General features: G+C 39.3%; 1 protein-coding gene across 2 annotated transcripts; it reads right to left on the reverse strand.

Moving 5' to 3' along the window:
* On the reverse strand, positions 1–26,544 carry rasgrf1 (Ras protein specific guanine nucleotide releasing factor 1). Of its 2 annotated transcripts, XM_015964499.3 has the most exons (28): positions 26,529–26,544; positions 25,918–26,421; positions 22,243–22,349; positions 21,794–21,941; positions 19,902–19,994; positions 19,574–19,827; positions 16,969–17,048; positions 16,664–16,857; positions 16,407–16,516; positions 14,696–14,814; positions 14,127–14,287; positions 13,597–13,660; positions 13,017–13,159; positions 12,810–12,892; positions 12,464–12,712; positions 9,739–10,109; positions 9,537–9,656; positions 8,579–8,749; positions 8,391–8,497; positions 6,446–6,558; positions 6,073–6,133; positions 4,411–4,514; positions 4,210–4,294; positions 3,916–4,113; positions 3,758–3,837; positions 3,550–3,667; positions 3,399–3,467; positions 1–2,620 (listed from the first exon to the last, which is right to left on the reverse strand). In XM_015964499.3, exons 2-28 carry the CDS (start codon positions 26,191–26,193, stop codon positions 2,528–2,530), a joined length of 3,771 nt encoding a protein of 1,256 aa, XP_015819985.1. In that variant the 5' UTR covers positions 26,194–26,421; positions 26,529–26,544; the 3' UTR covers positions 1–2,527. The 2 variants fall into 2 exon arrangements, with proteins under 2 accessions (XP_015819985.1, XP_015819984.1); XM_015964498.3 differs by lacking the exon at positions 26,529–26,544 and having other exon boundaries at positions 25,918–26,490.

Below are 26,544 nucleotides of genomic sequence, written 5' to 3' on the forward strand. Positions count from 1 at the left end.
TTTGTGTAGTCCTCAGATTACATTTAATGTCATTTTCATTTAGCATAACATCAACCCATTCTGTACAAAAGCACATGAGACAAAATGCTCCTGAGATAAAATGGATTTATTAGCATGAGGTAACTGGGAGACATATTTTTGTTTATTTGCTGTGATTTTCACTTTCATCTCCTTTCTTCTTACAAAACTGGGAATATTTCTTTAGTTGTGGAAACAAGAGGGTTGAAAGATAATTTTCATACCACTGGGTATTGCTAACAGCAAAATGTTTATTTGTTTAAATACCTCATAAGATTATGTGCATGTATAAGTGTAAACAGTATAAGTAAATAGGTTTATTCTGTTTGTGAAGGTGTTGCATGCCTACTACATTAGCCTCAAAAGTGTACTGTACATACATAGTAAAAATACATACAAATATTCACAGAATAATCACTACGTTACTATATTCCTGCTAACAGAAATGATTATAAACAGGATTACAGTATAAATGCAAAACACTTTGAAGTTGTGTCCTACCTCTACGTCATGGTTATCAACACCACACTGTTGTAGCATTTTGTATTGAGCTCAAGATATATCTTGTTTTTGAAAAGATTACACTGTTCCATGTTGAGAAATATGCCAGATTACATGTATAAAATGTACAGCACATCTCATTGAAGTGAATTAACAACAAAGTACAAAATACTTCCTCATGTTCATATAAAGAGCAGGTCACTCCCTCTTATACTACTACAAAAATAGTGTTTGGATGCTGCAGGCAGAGGTCATTCACATACAATTTATCATAGTTTTTAACAGCAATGCATATAACAGAGTGATATACAGTCACGTTCCACAATCACTGGAACAGCAAGAAGGACAGATTGTCTTTTAGTTACAGGAGAGCAACAACCTTTTACTCTAGGAGTAGAACCCAAACTGGAAGGTACAACACTTAAAGTCGCTTGTGTTCTTTTGTTATGAGTTTGAAAAGGAAATTCAAGCAAAATGTACCATAGGGTCAAACTTTAGATGTAACAAAATATTAAATGTGTTACCCAAATAACATTAATTTATTAAAATGTAATCCATTTTGATCTCTTCAGTTTGTCTCTTTGAATTGATCTGAGTTGTCTTGACTGATTTCGGGCACCTCTTGTGATAACAGGCAACGGATCGAGTAATATACTTGTTGTTTATAGATACAAAGTTAATTTTAGGGTTATGCTGAGGTTCCTAACCCTCAGGTGTAGGACCATTACACAAGCCCTTAGAACAATTACTGGACAATGCCAAAGAAAGACAGAAAAATGTTAAATTTTGAATACATTTTTTTCGTCTATTGTCCAGTAATTTTCAGTTACATCCTGTAAAGTTGAATCTATCCATTTTTACCATGTGCTACTTTACATTAAAGTCTTGATGTTGTTCAAAGTGAATTTTACACAGCAAGCTTTCTTGGCCTGAGGATCACACTCTCAAACACATTAGCTACTCAATCATGAAGACACACCTCCCCTAGTTTGCAGCGTTGGAGTCCCCCAAGGTTTGGTGCTCAGCCCTCTTGGTATTCTGCACACATGCATCTTTGTCCCCACACATACGCAAACCCTTTGCTGGTAACACTGTCATCAGTTTTGTTAGAATCAACAAGAAAACTCTCATTAATAAAACAAAGTATTTCTCTGACTCAACAAAACCAGTGAGGTAATGATAGTTTCAGAAGAAGGGAAAAAGATACACCCATTTCTATATTAACTGGGCTTAAGAAAAACTGGTTAACTGGCTTAAACAACCAAAGCATGACCAGGTGAGACATCGTTTTGCTCTCTTTTCATAACTTCTTGGTCCCATTGGGTTGCTTCACAACGTAACATATGAACACAAAAACTGTGAAACCAGTACAAAACAGCTGGGAACCCCCATCTTCTGAGCAGAAATGACTAACAAATGCTTCATATTTTTTTGGTTTGGGAAGCACAGAGAGACTTATGCTTTGGATAGCTTGCTGTCATTTCCATTGATCGCTTGTTTCCTCTTTTAAAATACAGTTAGCTTATATTTCCTCTGGGCTCTTTTACCTGATTATATGTAATTCATTTATACAGTGCTACATTGGTTGCAGAGAACGTCAATGATCAATAAAACTCAAGACTAGAAAACAACGGCCAGCAGCATTAGTGCTCGGAAAGTGCAAAGTCGACACAGTATTGTATGATGCAAAATAATGTCATTGGTCACCATGAAGACAGTTGCATGCAACTACAGTGACCTCTATTATTATTATTATTATAATGATTATTATTATTCTTGAATTTCTTAAAAATAAAAAAAGAAAGTATTTAAAGCAGGTGTCATCATGGCAACAAACAAATAAAAAAAGAAAACACCTAGATGTTTTGTGTCATCAAACAACTTTGAACGTCTACTGTACAGAAGAGCAAATATCTTAAACATGTACAGCTATACAATGGTCAATGTGTATGTGAACTTGTGTGTAATATTAACAGAGGAAACACAACACGGAGCACCACCTTCCCCATCAGTTGGACACTTTAGGCTCAATTCTGAGTGAGGCTTCGTACATGCTTTCTTCATCAAGAACAAAGCTCCTGTCCAGTAGATACTGGGCTACCTGAAAACATGTCAAACATAAAAGTTATATTTTAATCATTAAAGTCACTGTGTAAATGTTGATTTGGCAAGTCATTGTGTGTCCACACAGCTCCTCCGCACATCGCCTGATATTTTGCTGGTTCCTCCATGAGCCCCCAAAATAATCCTGACCTTTTGTTGTATTAGATTAAGAAGGCTTCCTAAAGTATCTTGTAGTTTTAGACATGAGTAAAAATAGAATAAATGTTTATTTGGTTGTAGCTGAGTCACACACATATCCCAAATATAGGTCCTGCATAATCTATTCTATGATACATTTTAGTTCCAGCATCATTGCCTGTCCTTATAAACTCATGAGGGTTGCTGATTAGAAAAAAAAAACATTTAGGAACCATCCTAGAAAATGGCAGCTATAGGTCACATCATAAGAATGACTAAATCCCAGACGTTGACATTCATTGGCTCTCATATAAATGATTACAGTTCCATTTTTAGAACTATTTGTGTTATTTTAATTAATTTTGGTCCAAACATTAGTAAAAACAAATAAGATGGTGTTTTATTTTTTTGTTATTTATTTCCACTTATTTTGTTTCTTCTGGTTCTCAGTTTGCATGAAAAATATTTTACAAATAAGCTACAGTTGATCGATTAAACACTTTATTGATTGCCTGATTGATGGGTTGGTTGATAGATTAATTCACTCTACTGTTACAAAGTATGCTCACTACTATTCATTTAATTGCATTTATTTGAATAATTTAGGAAGATAGGAAAAGAAGAACTTTTACATTTACCTTTGGTTGTAGATCAATTTTATACGCTGTTTGCTGAAACTGCCTAATTTCTCTGATGATGTGCGAAATCTGAAAAAAGACAAAGACATTACCTTCTGAGTGTGAAAAACAGATTTGGGCAAGTTTCTCGCATGGTCACCAAACCTCTCACCATCCTCATCTTTGAGAAGTTGACCAGGTTGTCTTCGGTGTAGTTTGGTGTTCCTTCCTCAATGAAAGCCAGATCAGTGAGGTACATCCCAAGATACGGAACACAAGGGGGGTCGCAGCTGATGGGAAATTAAGTTTTAAAAAAATCTCTTCAACCACTTGCACAGCTTTTGTTCTGGCACAACATTTTGTTCTTTAACCAAACTCACTTCTTCAAAGCCTCTCTCAGGTTCTTGAACCGCCCCTCTGATGACACCAGCTTTTGCAGCTTGTCAATCAGTGCTCTCGTCTACAATAGACAGTCACAAAGAACAATTTTAATGAAAATTTTGGACAGCAGTTAAAAATGATGTACTAAGACACACACCTGCTTAGAAATCTTTAGCCAGGTCTTCTTGAGGCGGAAAACAGAGCTGCGGTTTAGAGAGGAGGTGATTTCGAGCACAGCGTTGTAATTATGCAAACAGCGGCAGATGTCGGCCACGGCCACCCATTTCTCTATGACTGCTACCCGAGTGGCCGTGTCTTCACACCGCAGGATCTCTGTAGCAATCAGGTTGCTTGTCTTAGAGAGGGCAGATACAAACAAGTCATTTCCTCCTAATATTGTTAAAAACAACAAAACTGGCTCAGCTGAGTCTATTTTCTTATTTCAACCTACATCATTGAAGTGCTTTGTTGTTCTCATGATGTACGGCGTCTTCTCATTTTTGTCATTTTTCATCCAGCCTTGACCAAAGAACTCCCTGAAAGATGAAAAAAAAAAATTAAAGAAAGACGCAGAATGACCGGCTCGAAGATTTAATAGAAATATGTTCTTCCCGGCCACTGATGGGTGCAGCTGAGATGTGCTGGCACTCACTCATATGGGATCACTTTAAACACCAGGTGGTCAAGCAAAGTGAGCTGCTCTGCAATTTCCAAGGCTGAGTGGGTCTCGAATGGCTCAGCCCTCCCCGCTCCAACCTAGGTGACACAACAGTGAGGAAATTAGAAACAGCCATGCTTTAAACCAACCTGTTGTGTTACTGATCAAGAACAACCTCTAAATAGAAATTTCTGCTGATTATGAATCTCCCACACCAGACAGATCACCAACACCCTTGAAACATTTAATCAGCCAACTCATCATGTATGTTGTTGGACTGCATAATAAAAACGTATCCAGAGACACCCACAGACACACAGGCAGTTAAAGTAAAATGTTGTTTTCATAATGTGAGGTCATTAATAACAACAAACTTTATCAAGACCAATGTCTAGGGGCTTTGGAGATAGCTTCCCGAGTGGCCTCTGTTTGGAGAAATAGTGTTATAGGACTGGTTCTACAGCCAAGACCATGTGCTGCCAGCTTAGAAAAAGTCCAATACGCAGAATTAAATGTTGATTTAGAAGTGTGAATAGCAGCAGCAGTAGCAGCAGCAATGACTGTGTTTCACTGAGTTAGACGCAGACAAGCCATTTTTTAGATGGTCAAGTCTGCCCAAATAGACTCAATGAACCTAAATTTATTTCACACATAAAATTTTAAACATAACAAACAAAATAAACACAAATCTACTAATACATTACAAACCTACTCAATAAAAGAAAAACAAATAAAAAACTGCAGATTATTTCCTGTTTGAAAAGGACTAGGACATAAATTGTTGTTGTTGTTGTTATCATCAATCCATTTTCTTTACCCGCTTTTCCACTCAAGGTCGCTGGGTATTATTACTATTTTTTAAATTTTATTTCAATTTAATTTTTACATTCTAGTATACCTTTTACCTGAAGAAACAAAAATAAGCAATCTGAAAATATGTTTTCATAGTTTTTTTCCTTGTTGTGGAAGTTTAGGGGTTAAATAAAACAGTATGTGTGTAAGACAAGTCATGGTTTTCCCAAACCTATAATAGTTTAAAATGAAACACAATTTTTTTGTACAGAAAACAACTTCATTTAGTAACCACTAACAGGAGCAGTTGAGCCTAAGAACGGAGATAAATACATTATTTTGTGTCTGTTTGTAAAACAGACTCTTGTTTTCTGTTGACTCATAAGAGCTCTATGTGCACAGTGTTTATTTTTTTATGTGGTTTTTACCTATTTGGCCATTAATATATATTTTGGTGTCACGTGATCTGAGAACAGATGGTAGAAAATGGTGCTGATGACAGGGCAGCGTTCCTTTTAGCTGATAGGCGGCACCCCTTGTGTTCAAGGATATTTTTTTTCTTCAGTTTGATATAAATCCGTCCAACCATCTGTTTTAGATGTCCAGTATTTTTAATTACTGTCTAGTGTTACTGTCCATTACTCTCACACTTTTTACACTTAAGGTTTGTGTGATCCAGTGAAAAATGCTTGTCATGAAAATTAAAAAAAATAACATTCACGTTATCCTTCTCCATTGTTTGGTGTACAGGCGCACATTTTGGATATTTGTGTCACAGTTTGTCTTCTCATCCTTGAGTCAAATGTTGTCCTCAGATGTAACTCAGAAAACTAATACATTCCACAAGTTACCAACTTCACTCACCAGTTGTGTCACATCTTCCATTGTGATCTGGTTGTCTCCGTGATCTTCCTGAGTTAAAGTTCTGAAAGAACAACAACAAAAAATCCCATTAAAGTCAAGAGTCTGAAAGAAGAATGACCCGATGATGATGAATTAGGAATCCAATAATAGAAAAATAAATACGAAAATATGGTAAAACACCAACATTTTACAGCCTTTTTTTCCCAATAAATGAACAATAATTAGCTCAATTGCTACACATTTGAAATTCAAGCGAATGCGCTGAGTCCCTATTTGGATGCTTATGCCAACATAAGATCTTAGTGAATAATGACTTAAACAAGTTGCTATCTAAAAATAAAGTAAATGAAGCACATTTTAACAACTACAACACCTGATAATGTTTGCTGCTGCTTTCCTCTCTTGTGTCAGCAGCTCAGGGTCATGCATCACCTCCTCTAGGAAGGCAATGACCTTCGTCTTCAGCTCATTGTTACACTCAAAATCCTGAAAACACAAAGATAATATAATATAGAGCAGAGAGTCTTTATGTTGCTGATGATAATTTAAACAACTTTTCCTTTATACTGGTTCTTCACTTTTCATTCATTCATTTCTGTCATTATGTTGATGACATCACGCTACGTGTGCCTCATCCTCTCAGCCACTATCATCTAAAGTAGACGTGGGTGTCTGGGGCAGTGAGAGCCCATGAGATTGGCAAAGAATTAATTATTGGGATGAAGACATAGGATACAAGACATTTAAAATCTATTATTCTACGAGTTATCTCAGTCATAGCAGTGCTTTAATTTAAAGGTGCAACATGTAAGAATGAAGTAAGAATGACATCTTGTCGTCAAATGTAGGTACTGTAGTACATTTTTCTAAGCAAAACGTAACTTTCCCACTGCCGTTCCAGGAGTTTCATGGCTGTTTCCAGTTACAAATTAGCACTAAATGATTCTAGATAACAAGTGAAGACGAATCATAGTTGATTAGTAGATAAACACAGTGCTATATATGGTGTTAGCACTCTTAGGTGTTTTATGATAGGGAGTATTTACTACACTTATTACAATACTATGTCTCCAACCTTAGAGGAAGTGTGGTTGTTTGCCGTCTTGCTGTTAGCTTGTTGTTATAGTTCTGAATGACTCATCAATTGAGGTAAAATGCCACAACTGACTCATTATTCACTTCACACATGCATTTCACTAAAATATATAGTGTTGTAATTGAAAAAGTAGCTTGAGATATTTTTAGAGCCAACTATTTGCTTTTAATTCACCGTTGGCATTGTTAGCTCAATGTTAGCCTCTAGCCTGATTCACCCAATATTAAGAGTAAAACAAAGCTTTTTAGGGGTACAAGAAATAACTTCTGGGTTGCTCCTGTTTATTCGCTTCACTTCTTTAAACAAGTCTGGACCTTTTTGCTTGTCGGTGTTGAATTAAAAATGCTCACGTTGCAGCGTTAGCTTGGTGCATAGTCCTCAACCTCACAAACTCAGGCCTAGTCCACACGTAGCCGGGGTTTTTTAAAAACAAATACCCGCCCCTCCAAAAACTTGCATCCACACCACCGCGTTTTAAAAACAAACTCTGTCCACACGTACCCGGATAAATACGTTGTTAAGGACATTCCAGACCTGTAGGCGGCAGTACTTCCCCCGTTCTTAACCTCGTCCTTCGTCTGTGGTCTTCCGCAAGGAGCAGTAATTCCGCTTGCAAAAACAAACAAGCAGAAAGCGCTTGGACAATTGATGGATCGGGTAGTGACAGAGCTTAGCTCTGAAGGCTTCCATGATGCCGGCTAGTGTAAACACAGGTCGCACACGTGATGTCAGCATTGCTTTGTCGCGGAAAGTGACGTTGCGGACCTTAAAACTCCGGTTTTGTCCGTCCACACGCAGTCACCCAAAACGGAGAAAACGCAGATCTTCACTTTGGCCGGAGTTTTTAAAAAGATCCGTTTTCGTGTGAAAAAACTCCGTTTTCGTGTGGATGACAGGTCAGATTGCAAACATTAACTGTCTCTTGATTTTTTTTTTCAAAGTGAGAAAAACTGACATCCCCAGGCTCAGTGAGAATTAAATCAGTTTCAATTAATCTGTCCTTCAAATATGTATTTCCCTATAGAATTCTTACATATTGCTCCTTTATTGAAAATGTGCACACTGATAATGTAATGAAAGTACGTTTTTGATGTATTATGTAGCCCTTGTCTGTATCATTACAAGTCTTAACAAAAGAAGCAAAAATTAAAGTAATTCAACAATGTATCTGGATGACAATTTTGGACACTGCATCTAAATGTGACCTGAACTGAGAGTTTACCGGAGAGTGTTTGGACACCCAGTGCCTCAGAACATTCAGGACTCTGTTAGTCGCTGCTCGTCTGATCACAAACTCCTTGTCTCCATTTCTCTGGTCAGTTGGAAAACCTGCAGGAAAAACAAACAGACAAGGTAAAAACTATGGAACGTGAATGAGAACTTTATGGGAGTCTCTGTAGGTGTGCACACCTGTGCTTGCGAGAGACATCCGTCGATACTTTTCTTTTGTTGGAGTTCCCTCATTGGCTCCAGCTGTGGCAATGGCAAAGGCAGAGGCCGCAGACAGAGCGCTGCGGTTGTTGTCGAGCTCTCGACACGAGGACATGACCATGCCATTGTTGTAAGAAAACAAAGAAAACTCTACATTCAATAAAGAGAACACAAAAACAATTTGACGTCATTGAAACTGAAAAGGCATCTATTATTTTCAGTTGCGGTGCACAAACTTTAACTTGATTTGCACAGATTGTAGAAGGCTTGGATCTGCTTGCACGAGCCTCCACCAGGGAGCACTGGAGGCCAACACAACAGTTTCCCTCCAGACTTTCCTATTCAAGAGGCTTTGATATTTAAGATGGTTGTAGCTAAATATAGCCACCAAATATCAGCATAACAGTGAAATCAACAGAATCCCTGCATTCTGCTGTCTTTGAATCCCGGGAAACACAGATCACAAGGAGATAAGAGCATCTGTCACCCCGATCAATCATTTCACATCATCCACATATTATTGTGCAGATTTTGCTTAGGAAGGCTTTGGTGCTGATGTGCAAAGATTTAGGAGGCGAAAATAATCTTGGCTCCAGTGAAACAGCCTCATTACTGGGGGCGGCAGGGAAAACACGCTCTTGATGTAGTTGCTATGACACAAGTTTCCTTAACACCCACTGTAGCCAAGCTTTGGTTTTCCCCACATGCTCATAATCATCGACAAACAGATATATTATGTTGCTGTGTTGCACACTGGGCATTTCAACCTGAGTTTTTTATTCTGAGAAGTGATTGCTTTTCCACCCACAGAGAATAAAATATGCCTTTACAAGGTAAACTTTAACTCTTGAAGGCTCAGTATTCGAGGCATTATTGCACAGTCAGCATTTTTGGCTGATTTGTGATACTGTCACTCTTTAAATAGGACAAAATATACCTGAGGAGTTTTTGCATTTGACGTTTTTTGGTGTGGTTGGCGACTTGGTGGGAGATGCCTCTGGGTCGCCGTCATCACTCTGGTTCTGATCATTATCACTTTCTTCTCGTACAGAGAGATCTGCATCACAATGCAAAGATGAAAGAAGCAAGGACTTGGCTTTTAACCATATCCTTACTGTAACTGATTTCTTGGAACCCACCTTGCTTACAAATTGAGGCGTCCTCCACCTTGTCCTTCTTGTCCTCTCCCTCATCGGGTATTTTGCTGGCGATAGGGCTGGAAACATAAAGCTTGTTGATGTCCAGGGTGGTCTTGCTGAATGGGGACATGGAGGAATACATGCTTGCATAGCCATTTGAGGAGCAGCTGAGGGCAGCCAGGTCAAGAGCTTTGCCCCCAGTGATGATGGGGATGTTGAGGGAGAGCTTGCGGCGACGGTTGGGAGATGAGTTCTTGGCAATAGCAAGAGGAGGAGGGGAGGAAAACTTTCTGCTAGCCCTGGGAGAGCTGGGAGGCTCCCCATATAGGAGTTTGCTGTTCTGGCTGCTGGCAAAGAATAACTCCAGGGACCTGCATTAAATATCAATATATAAATTTCATGTTAGTATAAAGGAATATTTCTTTGACATTTTGAATGTAGGGTAGCTAAACAAACACCTCCTGAATAACGCATGCAAATCAAGTCAAACCAGACAATCAGATTTCTGTTTTGCACCCGTCTCGACATTTTAGAGCAGGATAGACACTGCAGCGTTTCAGTAAACCTCTCCCACTCCCTGCCACCCTCCTGCCGACCTCACGGGTTCCCATAAATAGCACAGCGAGTGATAGTGCGCATGGCCACTGCTGACACAAGCAGCCAAGTGTAGGTGTCTCGCAGTGGCATTACAAGCGCCGTGGGAAAGCATACTGCAGGGCGTGGACGCGGGGAGCTCTTCCTGATCTGAACCCCACAGCTGGGCTCCCACTCTGGGCATGCGGTGCAGCGAGTTAGCCAACAATGCAACACTCTGTCTATATTTCACACTATATGGATTTTGCAAACAAGGAAGAAAGGGAATGGAGGGGAGTGAGTGAGTGAGTGAGGGAGGGTGGGGTCCTGCAGCACTGAGGTTGGTTGCCATAGAGCGGCACACTTCAGCTCAGACACTCCCAACCAAACAGAAGGAACTGGACCCAATTGCTGCTGTCAACCAGTGAAAACATTCATATTTACACACATGCATGCACACACAGCAATCCTGGCACTGCAGGGCATTGCTTCACCAGCTGCTTACGTTCATCACAAAGAAGATTGTTTAAAACTCACAAGATTTATTCATCATTTAGATCCAAAAATTATTTTTGTGAAGGCCTGGACCTTTAGCATCTAAAATCTTTGGATTACTCCTTAAGCATAGCTTTATGTTAATCCTTATGCATTTGACAGTGGCTTTTATACCAAGCAACTTACAAATGAACAAACTAACCTTAAAGATGGCCTATACTGATTATTTTAATAAATATGCTGTGGTCTCTAGTATAAATGAATTTATTGTAAGTAAGTAAGTAAGTAAGTAAGTAAAAGTTTATTTATAGAGCGCCTTTCACAGATATAAATCACAAAGCGCTGCACAACATGATAAAGATCAGGGCAAATACCTCTAACCAATAAAAACATCAGAAAAACAATAGCAGTGATAAAATAGTAAATAAAATCACGAGTAAAAACAAAGTGAAGGTGTGAACTCGAACAAAGCCATCTTTTAGGACATTTAGGGAGGGAACGCCTGGATGAAAAGGTGAGTTTTAAGATGATATTTAAAGACCTCTACAGTGTTAGAGAGACGGAGATTTGAAGGCAGACTGTTCCAAAGTCTGGGGGCAATAGTCTGAAAGGCCCTGTCCCCTTTGGTTTTCAGTCTGGTTCGAGGAACAGTCAGGAGGTTTTCAGATGTGGATCTGAGGTTCCGTGAGGTGGTGTGTGAGGATAAAAGGTCAGTTAGGTAGCTTGGAGCCTGGTTGTTAAGAGCTCTATAGGTCAGGACTAAAACTTTAAACTGTATTCTATATTCTACCGGGAGAAAGTGGAGGGACTGTAAAACTGGAGTGATGTGAGCTCGTCTGCTGGATTGTGAGTCGTTCTCTTTGTAAAAATGCTCTGGGGCTCTTGTTTCAGCTAGCATGAGTTAGCCGGAGGAGTGGGAGGCAGAAAACGTCAGGATTTGGAGTCTTACTCGTTAGTATTCATGATATTGGGGCACCTTGCTTCTCACTGGCTAACAGCAACGTGTCTCTTCTACTGCCTCCATTCGCTTTTCAACAAATAACACAAGCCTGATGGAGTTCTGCCTCACTGGGGAGATGATAATGCTGACAGTTAACTTCTACATGTACTAGCCGAGATGTGCTCTGCTCTTTCCTGGATGCTAAATAAACAGCATACTTCCCCGGTTGCAAGCCAAGATGGGTGAGTCATTGAATGCTAAATTTCAATGTGATGTAAATCTGAGTGACCTGTTTTCGATCAGGACATAGGGGTAGAGAACTATTTTCACATTCAGCATGCATGTGAAACTCAGAGTGACTTTAAAAAATAAAAACAGTTTCTCAGTGAACCTGCTCTTTAGGTTTGACAGAATTCAAACAAAAGCTACTGTCAGCACCGCACAGCTCATTAACAAAAAGCACCACCAATGGATGATAAAGAGGATGATAGCAACCCCACTAGTCCCCTCCTAGCTAGGCAGTCACACGTGCATAGTTTCTTCATAGAACAAAGAACTTCTGTAAAATAATAAACAACCCTTTACTTGACTAAAACAGTAATTAAGTTATGCAGTAAAGACAAATCAAACAACCCTGAAAATGGAGATAGAGGTTTGCAATAGGACTGCATTCTTTTGTAAGGAATGTCAACCTGCCAACGCAGCAGCAGGACTCACCGAGCAGGGATGGCACTGATGGGCTTCTTGTAGATAGTGATGAGTTTATCCAGCACCACGTCAGCTGTGGTGAAAACACGGTAGGAGTGCAGGAAGGTGTTGAGGAAGTCAATGGAGAGGAAACGAAGGTCAGTCAGTCTTTCCAGCAGACGTTCAACGCTGGCGTAACGGATCTGCAGCACTTTGCAGGAGTTCATCATCTTACTGAAGCGGATGTCTACGTCATCGCAGTACAGACTTGAATCTGATCTGTTAGGAAAAATAGTACGGATGCAAAATGGGAAAAATAAAAGGCTAGAGGCAGGAGGAGACGCACAGCAACACATGGAAGTAGGGTAAATCTCACTTGATCATCTGTGGCACTGTGACTTTGGAGTTTTCTTCAAAGGCATTCATCATGAGGCCATTGCAGCGGATGTTGTCTATGCACTGCAGGATGCAGACGGGGAAATAAAGCAGATGAGACAGAGGAAATCTTAGCGAGTTTTGCAACATAGCCGGCATCCTCAGCTTCTCGTCTGTCTGCTGGAGAGTGTTACGCGTGTTGACATGCCTGGCTGATGTCGCTGGTCCATGCAGACTTCTCCTGCCTGGAGGAGGCCACCAGGATGATGGTGAATGACTGGCTGTCTTTTGGCTCCACAACAATCTTGAAGTCCAGGTGCTCCATGTCCTGGCCACTCTTGTCTGATTTAGCTTTAAGGAGAGCACAGATTATTTTCTGTAAGGCTGTAATCAGATGTTAACGCCTCAAAATTGAATGCTTATCAAGACAAAATCTACGGTTTTCAAAGCCATGTATTTATCTGCTTTTCAGCAAGATTGCACTAAATTACAAAAGCAAAATTTGTGATTTTTTAAAAATAATAAGAGGAAGCACATAAGAAGACACTGATAATGATGTTAAGAAAATTTTTGCTAAAACTAAGCATGCTTTTATTTGTTCTTTTATTTTGTTGTTGTTCTTTTTGGTGCTGCCGTCTGCCTGATCTGCTTTTCAAGTGTTTTGATGACTAATTAGAAAATTTTAATGTATTACTATGAACTGTACCAAACAAATATTACGTAAAGCATCATACATGGTTCACATAATGTAAACTGTTGCAAAGCCAGAATATGAATTAAACACTTACACTCATCATCCGTACCCTCAGGGTCTTCCATCAGAGTGCAGTCTATTAGCGAGACGACTCCATTCTAAAAATAGCATTAAATGTAGATTCAGGGTTTTTTATACACCAACCATGTTTGACTCAACCTAATGGATCTGTGAGTGATATTTTGTGCATTTTACACAACTTAGTTCATCAGTATTTATTACCACAATACCAGATAGTTTAAATTTAAAATACCTCAGCTTTTAAAATCAAATAATGTAATAAAATACATATGCAGCTCAATGCAATATGGAGTTTAAATCTCGAAAAGGAAAGTGTTTGCTCTACAGAAAAAAAAATTCATTCGACAACACTCCATTCCTAGATAAATTATAGGCGACCACCGCGGAATAATAACACATCATCTCTACAGTTAGGGCTCCTCATAAAATGTCATCTTTCACTCCAAATAGTTTGTCATCTACCAGAATTAGCTTTTCATTTTAGCTCCAGGACGATTTAGAGCTGTGAGCAGCTATGGTGCCATCCCAGCATCTCAGGCCCACCTTGGTGAGATGAAGCTTTCCTCCAGAACCCCTGGTGCAGATGATTAAGTGTTTAGAGAAGAGGAAACACTGCCTCTCCCCCTCCTTCTTCAGAGACAGAGAACCCAGTCGCCCACGGGTTATCTTGCCCTTCTCGCTCATTGGCACCTGAATGAGAGACCCTACATGCAGGAAATAAGTGTAATAAATGAGAGGGGTACACATATGAGTAGGAAAAGGGGCAAAAGAAGAAAAGAGGGAGGAATTAGAGGAAAATCTGAATAATCTGGATAAGATAATGAGGAAGCTTCTGCCACTTTTTGCCCTTTCCTAAACAATTAAGAACTGTTGGGGATATCTGACATTTACAGCTCTGGATTTGTCATCATTCTGCTGCAGAATAGTTGATTACACATGGAAAGTAAAGATTTTCCTCTTGAGTAGTGTATTCTCTTCTGCAGACAGTGTCAGCCCTCCTACTGTTCCATCTTAAGGCCTGTGAAATCTTGTTGTCAGTGTTGTAATGTGAACGGACAAGAAGATCCCTGCCTGTCGGGCTTGAAAGCTCACCAATCGGAGGTGGAACATACCTTGTCTTACAAACGTCTGGCTGGTGTCAAGGAGCACCTCACAGCCCTCGATGATCATGCGCTCTATTGCCAGGTTTTTTCTGATGTTTTCGGTCTCGCTCACCTCGTCGTGCATTATTCTAAGAAACGTAAGAGTTTATCATTCACAGTTAGAAAAAGTACGCAGATGGGATGGTTTTAATCTACTCAGCTTTATCTTGCACTTCACCAGTTACCTCCAAAACCTTCATCTATTAATCAGCATAACTTCAATGTAGTGGTAGCTGGTGTTTAAAAGATTTAGGACAACAAATGACATGCTACATGATGCAAAACCATTTACTTTAGTGTGGAAACTAGTGGGTACCTCTCAGACATCTTCTCTTTTTGATTTTTAGGTACACTTAAAGCAACACTAAAGAGGTAGTTTTTATCATTTTAAAGGTGCATTATGTAAGAATTAAGTAAGAATGACATCCTGTGGTATAACTTTGGTACTGCAGCCCATTTTATAAACAAACAAGTAACTTTCTCACTCCTTTTCTCTGTGTTTCATGGCTGTTTTCAGCTACGGATCACGCCAGAAGATTCTAGATCACAAGTGAAGATGAGTCATACACAGCAAGTTTATGAGTAGATAAATACATTATATTGTAATGATGAGTTGTTGATAATTGAAAGAGTAGCTTGAGATATTTTTAGAGCTGACTATTTCTAACTCAGCATTGTTAGCTCAACACTGGCCTCTAGCCTTCTTTACCTGATATTAGAGTAGGACATAAAGATGCCATGGCTTCTTAGGAGTACAAGTAATTACTTCTTGGTCGCACCTGTTACTGGCTTTGGTTCTTTACAAAACGCTTAACTTGGCGCAGACTTGGCTCACAAATTGTAAACACTGACTACTTTCCTCTTTGGCCATTTTGTAAGGAGAAGAACTGACAACACCCCAGCTGCTTGACAAGGAAATCTGTTTCAATGTAACTTTCCTTTAAACATGATTGAGAAATTAGACAATTTTGCAATTATTTCAAACTGAAATTCTTTCATATAGGCTAGTCCCTTTAGGCTATTGCTTTCAAACTGATTTCAGTGATTCTTGAGTCATAAACCTGAGCAACTTGACATTGGACAGCACTCTCCTGGTCCTCTGCTGACCAGAAACTACAGTAAAAAGTTTTGTTATTCAGGTAGGAACACTAGTGGGAGGTCTTTACCTGGTTTACGACAACAATACTGTGCCAGTAGCTCGTACCAAGGCTAACAGTTAGCTTTTTCAGTTTGAAGAAGAAGAATTTAGCTACTTTTGTTGACATCATGGCAGAGCCTGAAAGTCAAACAAAGGTCTTGTAAGTAATATATAGTGTGGATTTTTTTTTTTTACTTTATGGCTTATTTGAGTATCAGTTGGCTCATATTAGTGTTAGCTCCTTGTTAGTGCTAGCTACAGCAGGCAGGGCTGTTATTTGATTTCAATCAGTAGGAGGGTGAAGTGAAAAACGTATTTAGTGTTGCTTTAATTGATGCTCATCAGCCAAAATACTACAAACTTACATGAGAATAAAAGGTTTAGTTCATTATAGAGTAATACCACCCAAACCAATCCCTCTCGATGTGGAAAAGTAAACCTAAAAGGGGATGTAACACTCATGTCATGGTTCTTACTTGAGTGTGTATCATAGAAATTGAATTACTAATTTGAGATTTCATGCATGTTGTAGTTGCTCAATACCTAGAAAGTTCCTCCAGCTTAGACTTGGCGTAGTCCAGGCTGTTTCTCTCAATATGTTCATGGGGTGTGTGTGCCAGAAGCTCGTGGAGTGTGAGAATGTAGCGGGGAATCTGGAAAGTCAGGTCAGAAGGCAACATGGGAGTCACACCACATTTTTGATTACAAATACACACAAAATACTGAGAAACATAACAGAATCTAAATCTAATCAGATTCTGGCAGTAGTTTGTGTTTCTCATTGATATGTTTAATCTTGCCTGGAACATGGGGTAGGTGAGAAAGGTCTCCAAAGTTCTTTCTTCACAGTCGGGCTTGGCCTCATACTGTTTCAGCAGCTTGTCAAAGTCCCGATTTTGTTTACAGTGAGCCAAAATCTGCAGGCTGTACTGGTGGTTCCTCACAAACTCCTGGTAGATGTTCAGCATGGGCAACAAGATGTCAAATAGGTCGGCTGTAGAGACATTACAAACAAGACAAGGAGGATATTTAAACAATCTTGATAGTCCGAATGTGCTTTAAAATAATGAATGAAAGTCTCGTCGCTGAAAGAAGATATTCTTACCGAGCACTAACGTTGGCCAACTTGCTATTCTGGCCTTCAGACCCTGGTAAAATATCTGATGTAGGAACATTATAGTTTCACTAGAATAAAAATAACAATGAAAAAAAAATTAGTGAAAGTATTTTCAACATCTCAGACAAACATACTGTTTAATAAATGATTTTACAGAAATCGAATCTAATCTTCTTGGAGGGCTTTAAAAATTTTTAAATATAAAATAAACAAAAAGCTGAAGACCAAAATTAAACTTGCTCCTGTGCATAACTATTGAAATACCAAACCAAAGAGGTGTGAGTTGTTTAACTACAGCAACCTGCACGTATAAATCAATTGTCAATTACGGTGGGGTGAGAAGGTTTGGGCAGCCTTGTTAATCTTCATAAACTTCCTTCATAAATTGCTGGTTGTTATGATAAAAAAATCTGATAAATATATCATGTAGGAGACACACATTTATATTTGAAGTGAAACAAAGTTTATAGGATTTACAGAAAGTGTGCAATAATAGTTTAAACAAAATTAGGCAGGTGCATACATTAGAACACCACAAAAAAGAAATAAACTCATTATTTAGTAGATGCTCCTTTTGCAGAAATAACAGCCTCTAAACGCTTCCTATAGCTTCCAATGAGAGTCTGGATTCTGGTTGAAGGTAAGCCTATCTGGACGATTCTTCACAAACATCTCTAGTTCATTCAGGTCTGATGGTTTCTGAGTATGGACAGCTCTCTTAAACTCACACCACAGATCTTCAGTAATATTCAGGTCTGGGGACTGAGATGGCCATTACAGAACATTGTACTTCTTCATCTGTATGAATGCCTTAGTAGGATTTTAGCAGTGTGGTTGTCTTGTTGAAAGAGCCAGCCCCCGGTGCAGCTTCAGCTTTGTCTCTGATTCCTGGACATTGGTCTCCAGAATCTGCTGATGTTCAGCGGAATCAATGCTTCCCTCAAAGTTAACAAGATTCCCAGTCCCTGCACTGGCCACAACGCCCTACAGCTGACAGAACCACCACCATGTTTTACAGCAGATGGCAGCTGTTCTTCTTGGGATGCTGTGTTCTTTTTCCTTCATGCATAAACAACCCGGTTTTACTTTCATCAGTCCACAGCGCCTTATTCCAAAATGAAGCTGGTGAACAATCATTGTTTTCACGTCATGTGAGAGTTGTTTTGAGACCCCATGTCGCTGCTCTTCAGAGAATATTCAAAGAGGAGGGAAACTTACAATTGCCCCCCTTAAATACTCTTCCTCATAACTGGATTCACCTGTGTATGGAGGTCAAGGGTCACTGAGCTTACCAAACCTATTTTAAGTTTCGATAATTAGTTCTAAACGTTTTGGAATCAAGAAAATGAAAACAGTGCCAAATTTGTGCACCTGCTAATTTTGATTAAACACTCATTGCACACTTTCTGTAAATCCTATAAACTTTGTTTCACTTCTCAAATATCACTTTGTGTGTCTCCTGTATGATATATTTAACTGAAAACTGATTTTAACACGTGTTAACACGACATAACAGATTTTATTGTAACAGCCAACGATTTATGAATGTAAATCATGAATAACAACGTTACCCAGACCTTCGTACCACACTGTATCTCTGAATTTGATCCAAGTAACCATGTTAATAGTCTTGTGTTGCGAGCTGAAAGGTTTGTAAAATAACACAGATTTGTGGAAGACTGCAGCTGTTTCATGATTCTTAGCTTTGCTGTTGTCCAAGCCAGATGTTATCTGGCTTCTCTTGAATTCAAAAAGCAAATTAAACAACAGGAACAGTTTCTCGGACTCTTTTTGATGAAAATTAAACTCACTCTGGCACAGTAAAGATTTCAATTACTGATTCTATCTGCCTTAAGGACAGGACAGGTTAAAAAACATTTAAATATTAAAATAACATTAGCTGCCCTCCAACTAGCCTTTAGCTTGTCAATCTTAAAGGACATGAAAGACTTTCCCCATAAAAATAGGTTTCAGAAGATTAATAAGCAATTATGGTGATTTACTTAAAACTTTAACACAGGAATACATGAAAAATAAATTCAAGGAAATGTTTGCATAACTCTTTGTTAAGTGTGAAAGGGAAAACCCCAAAATTCTTAAAACTTTTACAAATCCCTTTGAAATAATTCTTCACAAACTTTAAACATGTTAAATTTGTTCCCTTTTAAACGTGATACAGAAAACCGTTTCTAATTAATTCATAAAGGTGAACATACTTTTCCTATGTATATGTTTTGCATGCCCATGAAAGAATAGCTCAGTGTTTAGAGACTTAGTTTGCATGTGACAGAGGCTAAAAAAGGTGAGTTTATGTGATTTGCATGGTGCCATAAATGTGCTTTAACATGCGTGTGTTCACTGCGAGGTTTAAATGTTTCACAGTTTGAGTTTGAGCCCCACAATGTACCCCTTCAGACCTTCAAAAACATCCAACATATTCCAAACTTTGAATGTTTGATTAGTTTTTGGTTTCAACTGTTTAAAAACTGAATTTCTTGAATGAAAATGAAAAAGAAAAGCTTTCTACTTCTTATCATTGCTAAAGATCATCAGATGTTCTTTAGAAAAGTGTGTGTGGACAAAATCAGCCGACCTGTTGAGGAAAATGCTGCTGACATCATCGTGGGTGATTGGTGGCTTCTTGGAGCTAGCGGCCATGCGCAGTGGCCTCAGGAAGTTGTTCACTAGGATATGAAGCTGCTGGACATACTCTGCCTCTGAATCCAACATGCTGAAGACCACCTGGTTCCTCTTCCTCATGCTCTCTGCATGAGGCGAGCGGATGTAGTCCTGGATGATGGTCTTCCACTTCCTCCTGCAAATCCAGCCCCGCAGAAAGCTCTGAACCTGCAGGAAACCAAACAATCCATCAGCATCTAAACATCGAACAAATGTGGAGTGAAACAAGTTGTTATTATAACCTTTTTGATCTTCTTGATTTCTGAGTCATCCTCGGTTGGGGCAGCAGCGGGGCTGGCGTGGATTTTCTCGTTGTCTTTGAGCAGCCCGGCAATCTGTCAGGGAAGCAGCAACAGTATGGACCAGTAATTCTCACCAGAGCTAATCTCTGCTTCTCACTTCTGTAGCAGTGTGTTAACAAAGTGACCCGGTTATCTGCACAGACCCTACGAGTGCCGTCATCACAGAAACACGAGCCGGACTAAATTAGCTCTGTTCACTTGGCTGCTAAATAACCATCATAAAATCTCAATTGTCACATCTTTTAAAGTGGTGAAAAATAATGAGCAGGTAAAAGATAGTTCTTTGAATGATCTCAGTTTATAAAAACACAGATCAGCTTTGACCAAACATGTGAGCCAAAGACTAATAAAGGCCAAAGTTCAACTTTTAACCTGCTGTTTTGTGGGACAATTATTTTGCACACACAAAGTGCTCCAGCTCACTGCTGTCACCATTAGCTCTTAAAAATGTCTATAAGATCCTGTGTAAAAACTTTGCAATGCAAAACTTACAACAGAAAAATAACATTTGTCTAGATGTTAATTTTAAATGATTTAAACTTATTTTCCCCACTCATTTGAATTCATTCTACTTTTCCAGTCCAAGCTATATGTAGAGGTTACAGGTCCTGGTGAGTAATTAAGAATTAAGATTAATTATCTCTCCAGTGAGTCCTGGGTCTCAGGGTCTCCTACCATGGAACGTGTCCCAAAAATCTCCAAAGGGAGATAGCTAGGAGTCATCCTATCTGATAACTACATCTCCCTGACTCCTTTGGATGTGGAGAATCAGTGACTGAACGTTTTAGAGGAGCTGACTCTACTCCTCAGTTCTGGCTTTGTTGTACACGGACCAGAAAACCTTTAAAAGTAAATATTGCATCCCATAATCCCCTAGCAGCTTCTAAATATTTGTTTTAGCTTATAATTGTGAATTGTTGTGTTTGCAAACAGGAAATGGGTTAAGAAATGAAACCTGGAGCTTCCCTGACTTGTTTTTAGTCCAAAGAACATCCTCTCACCTTGTTGCCACAGTTAAGATGAAGACGGTTAAGTGTCATTTTGTGTGGTAGATGAATTCTCAATATAAAAGAGAGAGATCATGCATTCATTTGATTATAAACATTGAATTTACAAAGTAAAGTAAAATGAGGTTTTGCTTCTGAGAGGAGATGCTAAGTGTAGCCTGGATTCGACTCCAAGATGGGGACAGGGTTTCTCTTTTGTTCTCTCATTCCAGATACAACAATCAGCAAAATCCCTGCCTCTCCACAGCTATTTATTAATGATGCTGACAAGTTGAGGCAAGAAAGAGACTTAAATAATTCTTGGAAAGAAATGAGAATGCAGAGTGAGAAGCAGCGGTATAATAGTCTCATTGTGCCAGAAAGTCTATTTACAGTAATCCTGACTAATATTCTGTGTTAGTCTGCAGCTGCATCACATTTACTTCTACCAGTTGCCCAAAAGCAAAAAGTAAATAAAACAGCTCACCACATGCATTTAATGGAAAGAGAAAAGGGGCCTATGTTCGGAAAGGAACATTGTTGTTGAAGGGCTTCAGAGGGGAAAAAGTTGTTTATCCCCAACTGATGTCTGAAAAGATACTACTGAAAGATTAAAATATGTTTCAGAATTTGTCTAGATGGAAAAAAAAACTATGGATCTGCTAGAAGGACGGGTCAAAAACATCATTTACAAAAAAAAACTAAACCTGAAAGAATTAGTGCTCAAATGTCATATTTTTAAAGGGGAAAATGACATCTGTTGAAAGATAAATGTATTCTTAAAAAGCAGGATATTTTTGTTTTAATGTCTTCTTTAGGGTAAGAAATTATCACAGCGATTTTTACCTCTGACTTCAGCCTTTCAATCTCTATTTCGCCATCTTCTATCTGTTGTCGAAGTTGCTTAGCAACTGTTTTCTCAGTCTCCACGATCTGAAGCAGATGAAGATACTTCTGCATGAGAGTCTCATGCTCAGTGGCCAAGTTTCTGTAACTGTATAACACGCACGCACGCACGCACGCACGCACGCACGCACGCACGCACGCACGCACGCACACACACACACACACACACACACACACACATACACATTGTTGCATAAATAATGCGTTCCTCATTTGTGCAGTTTGTCTCATGTTGGAGGACTCCAATGTGTTCCTCATCATATTTAAACCCTGCTGGTGAAACCATGGCAACACAGCTGACAGACTGAGCACCCCAGTCAAAGATTTCTTACCAACCAATTCAGCGTTTAATTTCCATGTCTGCAAATTACACCAAAGTGTGTCTTTACCTGGCATGTGATATCGCAGCCACCCATTCATCGCAGTCCTTTACATCTTCTGTGCGCAACTCAAGAGCCTTTTGGTTCTCCTGGGTGAAGCTGACTGTGAAGTAGTACTGAAAAGAAGGCGGGGAAAGGCTGATGAGTTCCAGAAGCTATCAGTGACCTGATCAATATGTTGCTGTATGAAACACAATTCTGCATCATGTTGATGAATCTGGACTGACTGAGGCGATGTCATTGTGTTTGTTTTTGTTGAGCTGCCTCACAGCTGCAGACACTGAGCGGGTGTTTGAGACCACACAGAGCCTTGGGAAGCCACATCTTCTTCGCCCAACAGTGCGGTTGATGGAGCACACAGAGGACGGCCTCCCCCAGCTCAGATTCTGGGATGGCTCTGGTTCCCAGGAGGAAATGCCATAAGACATGGAGGCTGGAGCCAAAAACATATCTGTGCTATACCTGTTTCCTAGCAACTCTGGTGAATGTGAACTGTTGTTTTTTCTGCCTGATGGTGACTAGAGAAATAAAGAGCTAAGTCTCTTGTTTTATGCTATGGATACAATGATTTACTTGCTTTGAAATAAATACCTTAAGTCTTTATTTCTGTGTTGTACCATTTTTGACATTTACTACTCTAACAGGTTGTGAGACCTTATTATAATATATTTATTTTACATTAATATAAAATAATGTTGTTATTGATATATTTAAACAATACACATTTGATTAGATCTACTTTAAATACTGAATTTCTTCAGTCTGTTTATCATTAAAGCTTAACAGTGAGTGAAAAAGTGATCAATTGTCAATTTTACTGCCTCATTATAAATTAAATCATGGGACAATAACTGAAATTTGTACAAGCTAAATGCATCATTTAATAATGCAAAGCAATTACAAAAGAGTTATTTATCTACCTTTTGATTCAACACTTTTATTTGTTATTGTTTATTTGTTTTCTGGATTTGGTTTTGTTGGGTTGCAGGTTCGAAGCCCCGCTGTGACCTTTCTGTGCATGGCTATCTTCCATTGTTTGATGCAAAAATTTGCTTTTTTTTCAACACAGGCTTTTTTGTCTCTTGCTAATTTTGATTTTGTGGAGTTTTTGAAAAGTCAGTAAGCTAAAATTTGCAAACCACATGGATGGCACATGACACGTGTCAAAAATGACACATCCATCATGCTCAGTCCAATCTGTGGCGAGCGTCCGTTCATAATTTTCTGTACAAATCTGTTCACAACCATCAATGCTCTTGCAGAACTACTTCTGCACGCAAACCTCTTTATGGAAGTTATGGCTCCAATAGCAGCTCTTCTCTGCTTTTATAGCAGCCCTCGTCCAAGTTTTGTTCATGTGACTAATCAGTAGAGTAGTTGTGTGTTTAAAATATTGGCTGAATGTTAAAGAAATGTATATTTTTTGTTGTTAACCTAAATAGGCATGATGTTAGACACTTTTATAAAAGCCTGCATTGATTCTAGTGTGATAAATACAAATTTGGTTCTATATTTTAAGCTCTTGTCACGTTAAATCAATAATAAACAGCACAACTCTGCCACCTGCAGACATAGATGAGTCTTTTATAATATGTATACACGTTGGACATTTTAGGCTTCAGCTAATCAGAAAATGTCTGCAATAAAAATCTTTCAGGAACAAGAAAAAACTTGTTGATCATGGTACATGACGCTTAAAAATGTGGTGAACAAAGGTCTTATTAAATAAACTAATGCAAAGGCATCTCTTCATTCTCCTGTTTTGATGAGCACCCTAACATCCATCCCAGTGTGTTTTCAGCTGAGGGTAAAAGAGTATGTTTCCAACATAGCGAGTTATTGTGTTAAATCAGTGTTTCTCAACCCTGGTTCTCAGTGCCCCCTGTCCTGCAAGTTTTCCATGTCTCTGCTACAGCATACCTGGTTTGCATATCTGCATCTTTAGGATGGCATCATGTGCTGCAGAAGCCTGTTAATCGCTCATTAATTTAAGTCAGGTGACGGCATAGAAACAATGCTGTTGGAAATGGCAACATAGAAAAACATGCAGGGCAGGGGGATGCTGAGGACCAGATTTGAGAAACACTGTGTTAAAAAAATGTAAAAATAAAAATTGTTTGTTCAGTTATTTTCCATAATGAAGTAGCTCTTAGATGCTGTGCCATCAGACTTTTTAACGTTTAGATTAGGACCAAATGTGAGACTGTTAGCTGAGTGCTTCTGCTCATTGTGCAAAAAGTAATAAACTTCTGTCAGTAAGATTGCCACTAAGAAATAAACAGCTTTGATGCATCATTGCAAACCATTTTCTGCAGCACCAAATGGCTTTATTTCAGAATTTTTTAACACCAATCCTTTTACTAATGCAGCCACGTGTGTTATTCTGCTGCTGCATATCTCGGCTGAGCAGCTCCTTGTGTTTTGTGGTTGAAACCGAGCCGTTACCCGATGACAACAAGCTGCATTTTCTATAATTGGGCTCTGACCCCTCTGAGGTACCATGAGAAAATAAATTTAACTCATTAATAAGAGAGACGCGATGCACTGACTCTCTCTATCATCACGCCTCTTCCAACTGCATCATTCTTTAGGATGCAAAACAGGGTTGCCATAGAAACCTTAGGCTCAAGCATTATCGTTTCCACTGAATTCAGGACATTATGTATTTTTCTATTTCACCAATGCTAGAAAGAGTAGGAAGATATTTTTGTATTTAAGATGTTTAAGCATCACTCACTCAGCAATGTGGCAAAACGAGTGTTAAAAAGGATCAAGGCAGCAGATCTGTAGATTAATATTTATGTGGAAACATTTAAAGCAGCTTATTACAGAATCATAATAATTTTAGAAGAATTTTACACATATTTCAGCCAAACATTTTGGACGCTTTTAACTTTTAGAGCACTGATAGTCAGTTTGTTGCATTCTGCCTTGTCAGCACAAGGGCAGCTGTTCACAGCAAGAGTCTGGTCTCAGTTTGGATGGCAGCCTTACCTTCAGAGCAGCAGAGGAAGTGTCTCAGTGGAGCATTATGTTCACTACATCTATTCACAATAACAAGCCACGCTTTTTCCAGATTAGTGTGTTTTTAACGAAGGAATCCAAACAAAAGGAAGCAGAAAAAAATCTTCTTTCTATTTATTTCTACGTGAGTGTGACCTCCAGCACAACACTTCAGACTGGATCACTTGATTCAGGTCATCTAGATTAGAGTTGACTGATCACTGCCCCCTTTTGCTGTATCCTGAGGCTCAGCTGTAAATATGATCCTAACCACAAGATGGAAACCTTGAAGCTACAACTTTTTTTAATTCCTTGTCTTATTTGGGAGTACATTAGATAGGTTCCAGCACTCTCTGCACCAAAAGGCACGATGTCTGAATGCCAAGAGCAAACAAATATATCCACAGATCACTGAAAAGAATATGGAGTGTCTGCTGCAACACCGTGAGGTGTTTTCATTCTTATCTAATCATTGAACGCATGCATGAATTACATAATACATGATTACACGATTTCTGCTGCATTGAGTTTGAGGTCACGCGAGATGTGCATCTTTCTGGAAAATTAAGACTTTAGTGATATTTGTGGCTCAGGGGCTAATTTTATATCTCGTTATGCACCTTATGTTCTGCAGAAAAGGAGCGGAACGCGCGTGGATGTGAGCGCGCGCGCATTGCTTACCTGCTTTTCTAAACACTCCTTGGCTGACAGTGAAGGTTTGGGTGAAGGCGCCCTGTCGCATATGCATCCCTCCAACAAGTACAATCCCGAAGGTCGCGAGCTGGACTCGTTCTCAAAATAGAAAAGCATATTCTGCAGCAAGGCGAACCACTTTGTGTGCCATTTCGTGTTGTCGGAGCTCTTTTTACTCAAGCACCCGCGTCTCGTACCATCCTTCTTAGCCAAAAGCCCCAGATAGGTGACATGACCATCATTGAGTCGTATTCCCTTCTGCATGCTTGATTTGGACGCACAAAGGCAGGATCGGTCGTTACATCCTCCTGAAGTCAAATAAAGAAAGACAAGATGTTGACTTTCTCAATGCGGACCTCGGGCAGCTCGGTCCGACGCATTCACCGCGTTGGTATTCGGCTAAAAACAGAGTTGCAAAGCCTCGAACACCAGCCCAGCATCCTAAAATCTTTTGTCATACTCCCAGCGCGACTAAGGTCCACATTATCCGTTCTGTGATGAGAAAAGAGAGAAAAAAATAGGAAAGGATGGAGAAACAAACGCAAGATAAGAGAAAAAAGGGGGGGGGGGGGGGGGGGGGGTTGAGGTCCGTTTCTCACATGAAATCTCCAGAAC

Source organism: Nothobranchius furzeri, chromosome 4 (assembly GCF_043380555.1).
Source record: "Nothobranchius furzeri strain GRZ-AD chromosome 4, NfurGRZ-RIMD1, whole genome shotgun sequence".
Classification (NCBI taxonomy): domain Eukaryota; kingdom Metazoa; phylum Chordata; class Actinopteri; order Cyprinodontiformes; family Nothobranchiidae; genus Nothobranchius; species Nothobranchius furzeri.

What these genes read in the sequence shown, in the direction of transcription:
- rasgrf1 (XM_015964499.3), bottom strand. Translation starts at nt 26,193, where the DNA reads ATGCAGAAGGGAATACGACTCAATGATGGTCATGTCACCTATCTGGGG. An exon ending in TTTAAAGTGATCCCATATGA is followed by an intron (nt 4,295 to 4,410) that starts GTGAGTGCCAGC and finishes TTCATCTTTCAG; the next exon opens with GGAGTTCTTTGGTCAAGGCT. An exon ending in CTGAGAGAGGCTTTGAAGAA is followed by an intron (nt 3,668 to 3,757) that starts GTGAGTTTGGTT and finishes ATTTCCCATCAG; the next exon opens with CTGCGACCCCCCTTGTGTTC.